Source organism: Vollenhovia emeryi, unplaced genomic scaffold, assembly GCF_000949405.1.
Source record: "Vollenhovia emeryi isolate VEMERY1.0 unplaced genomic scaffold, V.emery_V1.0 DF941290.1, whole genome shotgun sequence".
Classification (NCBI taxonomy): Eukaryota; Metazoa; Arthropoda; class Insecta; order Hymenoptera; family Formicidae; genus Vollenhovia; species Vollenhovia emeryi.
The window spans coordinates 1-5,608 of record NW_011965076.1 but is presented as its reverse complement, the minus strand read 5'-3'; the positions used below and the strand labels follow the sequence as shown (position 1 = coordinate 5,608).

Here is a 5,608-nt window from a genome sequence, read left to right as displayed (position 1 = left end):
TGATATCCCCTTAGGTTCGGACGAGGGGGGCAGGGCATTGCTAGACCTCATCCCCCCCGTCCGATGGGGCCTCGATCTCCATGGCCTCAGGAATCGAGGCCCCCTCCTCTCGCGCTCTCGTGCGAGGCTGGCGCTGCGATTGCGGCTCCTCTCGCCGCTCGCCGCCCCCGTCACCATCCCCTCCCCCGTCAGCCGAACTTCGGCCGGGGGGGGTCACCGGATGCTGGCGCTTGCTCCAGGATGCGCCGCTCCGGTGGCCTCCCGCGCACGTTTTTCTGGGCGCAAGTCTTTGCGCCCAGAACGTGCGTCTGCCCTTGTCCGCGCACAGCGGGCACTTGGGGGCAGACCGGCAATCGCGGGAGGTGTGACCGGTCTCACCGCACCGGTAGCACCTCCCAGCGCCCACTTCGTCGGAGGCTGCAACTCGTGCTTGAGCAGAACCAAGTCACCTACGGCTATATTGGGCGCCTGTCTCCTCCAACGTTTCAGCTGCTGCAGATGATGGAGGTACTCATTTGACCATCTGCGCCAGAACTGGTCCCGCATGGCAGACGTCAGCGCCCAGCGCGTCGCTAGTCCGCCATGATTGTGTTCGGCGTGCGGAGACTCCGGTATAGCCGCCAACGGTTCCCCGACCAGAAGGTGCCCCGGTGTAAGCGCTACAAGGTCCGAAGGGTCGTTGCTGAGCGCATACAGCGGCCGGGAGTTGAGGCAGGCCTCAATCTGGGCCAACAAGGTGGCCATCTCCTCGAAGGTGAGGCAGGTATCCCCGACGATGCGTCGCAGATGGTATTTCACGGCCTTGACGCCGGCCTCCCAAAGGCCTCCGAAGTGAGGAGCGCCAGGCGGTATGAAGGCCCAGTCCGTACCGTCGATGGCGAGGCTCGATGCACACTCCTTGTAGAACTCGGACGCTGCGCGGAACATGCCTCTGAGTTCCCTGTCGGCGCCTCGGAAATTCGTCCCGTTGTCGCTCAGGAGGCGCCGGCAGTGACCTCGTCGGGAGATGAACCTTCTGAAGGCGGCTAAAAATGAGGCGGAGGAGAGATCAGAGACCGCTTCCAAGTGAAGCGCCTTGGACGACAGACACACAAATAGACATATTTGACATATATATCCTTTAATGGCCTTGTGGCCGCGTCCTTTAGAGGTTCGGAGGGGCACAGGGCCGGCGTAATCCACTCCAGCAGTGGAGAAGGGGCGGCCGGGTCGCGCGCGCTCCGCCGGCAATTGGCCCATCTGCTGCTCTGCGGTGGCACCTCGGAATCGAGTACAGCGCAGGCAGCCGTGAATGACCGACCGGACCAGCGAATTCGCTCGCAGGATCCAATAACGCCTCAGGAGCAGACTACGGGTCAGCTGCGGTCCTCCGTGCAGCGAATTGGCGTGAGCCTCTCGCACCAGGAGGAGCGAGAGATAGTTCTCCTTCACGAGGATGAGCAGGTGCTTCTCGGCGAACGGAAGAAGCGCCTCCTGCAGGCATCCCCCCACTCGCAGCAGGCCGTCCCGGTCCAGGATAGGGCGGAGAGGTAGCAGGGGTGACCGCACCGGACATCGCTGCTCGCTTCGGAGGCGGGCCAGCTCCTCGGAGAAGTCCTCGGCCTGAGCGATCCGCACCCACCGGTTGCGAGCCGAGGTCAGCTCGGCTGCCGTCAGGAAGCCCGTCCGCCTTCCTTGAGGGTGTTGTGCGTTGTAGAGGAACCTGAAGCAGATTGCTGATACTCGCAGCAGTCGGTCAAGACTGGAGTAACGGCGTAGTACGTCGTTCGGCTCCTCCGGCCTCGCAATGAGGGTCGCCCTTGGCCGGAGTTCCTCCTCCACGACACCATGATCGGGCTGGCTCGGCTCGGGGACCGCGTAGTCCGGCTCGGAGAGCCAAGGTGGTCCAGACCACCAGTTGTGGAGGTCCGCCAGGGTCGCAGGAGATATGCCTCGTGTGGCCGCGTCGGCCGGGTTGTCCCCGGTCGGCACGTACCTCCATCGCTCAGGAGGCACAAGATCCTGCACCTCCGCCACTCGATGCGCGACAAAGGGCTTCCAGCGCGCCGGATGGGACCGGATCCACGCCAGCGCAACGGTGGCATCCGTCCACGCAAAGGCTGGGACATGTTCAAGACCCAGTGCCCGGGCGGTGCTGCGCATGAGTCGAGCGAGGAGGACCGCGCCGCAGAGCTCCAGACGAGGTATCGAAGGCCGCTTGACCGGTACCACTCTGGTCTTGGCAATCAGGAGCCTGACCGTCATGCCACCGGGGCCAGTCGCACACCGCAGGTAAACCGCGGCGGCATAGGCACGGCTGGAAGCGTCGGCAAAGCCGTGAAGCTCGACCTCGCCCCCTGGCCCAGGAAAGTCCACGTAGCGTGGTATGCGCAGCAGGTTCAGCTGGGGCAAGGTGTCAAGCGAACGTTGTCCAAGTCGTCCTCAGGTTTTCCGGCAAAGGCTCGTCCCAAGGCAGCCCGGCCATCCACAAGTCCTGCATAAGGATCTTCCCGTACACCAGGACTGGAGCGGCCCAACCGAGGAGGTCGAAGAAGCGGGCCACCTCCGAGGGCACTGTTCTCTTGGTGCAGGTTCGCGCTGTCGAGACGGGAGCCAAGCGTAGAGCGAAGCTGTCCTCCCGAGGGCTCCACAGGACCCCCAGCGTGCAAACCCCCTCGCGGTCGCAAAACAACTTATCGTTGTCCGCTACAGGGCCCAGCTCCGGCGCGTTGGACGCCCATTTGCTGAGCTCGAATCCACCGGCGGCGAGGATCGCCTCGGTCTGCCGCTTGGATTCCACGGCTTCCGCGAGTGTGTGACCGCCTGCGAGGATATCATCCACGTACGAGTGGGACCTAATGGCGTCCGCCCCGCGGGGGTAATAGGGCCCTTCGTCCTCGGCCAACTGCAGGAGAGTCCGTAGCGCCAAGTAAGGCGCCGCCGCGGTGCCATAGACGACCGTCAGCAGGCGGAAATCCTACACCTCCTGGGCGGGGTCCGGTCGCCACAGGATTCGCTGCAGGTCGGTGTCCTCTGGGTGCACTAAAATTTGACGGAACATCTTTACGATGTCCGCCGTGAAAACGTGCCTAAAGAGGCGCCACCGCGACAAGATCGCCCAGAGCTCGGACTGCAGTTTCGGACCTGGAAGGAGCAGATCGTTAAGCGCGTAACCGGAAGAGGTGCGGTGGGACGCGTTGAAGACAACGCGAATTTTGCTGTTCGCGTCCGATTTTTTGAAAACCACGTGATGCGGCAGGTAATGGGTCCCGGGTTGGTGGACCTCCGTCGCCGGAACAACGACCATGTGACCGAGCTTTTGATACTCGTCCATGAAGGTCGCGTACTGCTCCCGTAAGGTGGGGTTGCGTGACAGCCGCCGCTCCAGGCTGGTGAGAAGACTCAGCGCATCCCGGCGGTTGTCGTTCAGACGAACGTCGGAGCCGTCACGCCTGGGCAGCCGCACGGTGTACCGGCCCCGCGAGTCGCGACTATGAGTGGCCGCGAACTGAGACTCGCAGCAGAGGTCTTCAGGAGACGCAGCGGGTTCCGTTGGCAGTTCCTCAAGCTGCCAGAAGCGCTGGAGGGCGTGGTCCACCTCAGTCCCAGAGGCGGATAGGTGGAGGACGGAAACGCCTGAGCGATCCTGTGTCGCTGCTGGAGCGGATACTCGTCCCATAAGTACCCAGCCCAGGGCGGTAGCCTGAGCCGAAGGGGATCCCTCGGGCCCCCGTTTGAGTCCCTCTCGAAGAAGAGCGCTGAAGATGTCCGCCCCCAGGATGGCGTCCACCGGGGCGGGCTGGTCGTACTCTGGGTCGGCGAGCGTCAGGCCCACAAGGTGGGGCCACGCGTGCGGTTGCACTTTACGTGCTGGAAGGAGAGAGGTGAGCCGAGGCAGAACCAACGCGAAGGGCAGATGCAGGCGCACGCCGCGGTCCCGCGATGACCCGATTGTCAAGGCAACCGCGTGAGTGGCAACGCCCGAGGTAGTTCCTTGTATGCCGGACACAGGAACATGCACGCGCCTCCGGTTCAGGCCGAGACGCTGTGCGACCCGCTCTGTCACAAAAGAGGCCTCCAACCAATCGGGCTGTCGACAGCAGGATCCGGGTCCCCGAAGAGCTCGTGAGCGCCGCCACGTTGGTGGTCACCGCGGGCTCGGTGGTCGCGCTCAAAGTCGGGCCGGGGTCCTTCCCCTTTGCCGCAGAATCTTGTCCCGAGGCGGAGTCAGCCTCAGGGGGATGGAGCAGTGCGTGGTGCTTCTCGCCACAGCGCGAGCACCGAAAGCTAGACGGGCAATCGGTCACCGCGTGCTTTAGCCGGAGGCAGTTGAAGCACGCACCCTGCTTTTTGACGTGGTCCCGTCGCTGGGACACTGAGAGCGCTTTGAAACGCGAGCAATAATTAAAAAGGTGGTTACCCTGGCAAAGACCGCAGCGGCTAGCTGACTTGCCCGTGGTAGACGCCGTGAGCGCGTTCACCTTCTTCTTCTCGATCCGGCCCGGAGCGACGGCTGGCGAGACGGTTTTGACGCTGGCTGCCTCCAGCGCCCGAATGCGAGTTTGCAGAAAGTCCTGGAGTTGGGCCAGTGTCGGGAAGTCCGTGGTGGTCTGTAACGAGGCCTCCCAGAAGAGGCGCGACGACGGGTCCATCTTCTCGACCACCACGTGGACGAACCAATCGTCCCAATGAGCGATCGGACGTTCAAGCGACTCGAACGACCTTCTGGCCTGCAACACGAAACTGCTCAGCCGTTTAAGGTCAGCGGAGGAAGGCTTCGCGCTCGATGGCTCATTCAGGAAGTTGCGCATGTGAGTGGCCAGCAAGACTCGTCGGTTGTCATAGCGCTCCTTTAATTCAGTCCACGCCAAGTCGAAACCACGGTCGGTCATCTCCACGTTGAGGACAGCCGCAGCAGCCTCGCCCGATAGGCTGGACTTGAGGTACTGCAGCTTTTGCACAGGGGCTAGGTCGGGAACACCGCCGACTAGCGATTGGAAGAGGTCTCGGAAGCTTTCCCATGCCAGCAGGTCCCCGGAGAAGGTCGGCAGGCTGATCTTCGGCAGATGGATCTGCTTAGCGAAGGAGACCGCGGGAGCCGAAATCTCCTGCTTCGGCCGCGGCGATTCCTCCTTCATCGCGGAGAATATCCGTGCCTTAAAGAGCACATAACTGTCCTCCGTGGTGGTATAGTCGTCGCTATCCTTATAGGCCTCCACCTCAGCGCCCTCAGAGCCAATTATGTCGTAGTGAATCTCCTGGTAGCGTTGCCAGTAACTCTCCAACAGAGCCAACCTGGTCTTAAGGTACGCCTGGGTGATTTTGTCCTTGCCTACCTTGACAAGGTTGTCCCAGAACCTGTCTATGTAGCCCTTTGTGGCGGAGTGCCTCGTGAGGGTGGCCTCCATCGTAACGCGTCGACGTCACCCGCGCACCGTTTCCTACCGCGTAAGATTGGCGAGGTACGGAGCAAGAGCTCGTAGGCGCGGGCCGCGCGAGGCGCGGAGCAAGAGCTCGTAGGCGCGGGCCGCGCGGGCGCGGAGCGAGAGCACGTGGACGCGGGCCGCGCGAGGCGCGGAGCGAGAGCACGTAGGCGCGCGCCGCGCGAGGCGCGGAGCAAGAGCTCGTC

The 5,608-nt window shown here is 63.1% G+C and overlaps 2 protein-coding genes across 2 annotated transcripts; both read right to left on the bottom strand.

Annotated features, from left to right (window-relative positions):
* Positions 1-213: 213 nt before the first annotated feature.
* On the bottom strand, positions 214-2,244 carry LOC105571050. Its single transcript, XM_012028518.1, has one exon. It carries the CDS (start codon positions 2,242-2,244, stop codon positions 214-216), a length of 2,031 nt encoding a protein of 676 aa, XP_011883908.1.
* Positions 2,245-2,395: 151 nt separating this feature from the next.
* Positions 2,396-5,387, bottom strand: LOC105571049. The gene is made up of 3 exons (XM_012028517.1): positions 4,001-5,387; positions 3,047-3,849; positions 2,396-2,956 (listed from the first exon to the last, which is right to left on the bottom strand). The coding sequence occupies exons 1-3, from the start codon at positions 5,385-5,387 to the stop codon at positions 2,396-2,398; spliced, it is 2,751 nt and encodes a 916-aa protein (XP_011883907.1).
* Positions 5,388-5,608: the final 221 nt, after the last annotated feature.

Coding starts and splice junctions, on each gene's coding strand:
- LOC105571049 (XM_012028517.1), bottom strand. CDS start 5,387: ATGGAGGCCACCCTCACGAGGCACTCCGCCACAAAGGGCTACATAGAC. Junction 3,850..4,000: donor TCGGCCTGAACCGGAGGCGC/GTGCATGTTCCT, acceptor CTCTCCTTCCAG/CACGTAAAGTGCAACCGCAC. Junction 2,957..3,046: donor ACGTTTTCACGGCGGACATC/GTAAAGATGTTC, acceptor CAGGAGGTGTAG/GATTTCCGCCTGCTGACGGT.
- LOC105571050 (XM_012028518.1), bottom strand. CDS start 2,244: ATGACGGTCAGGCTCCTGATTGCCAAGACCAGAGTGGTACCGGTCAAG.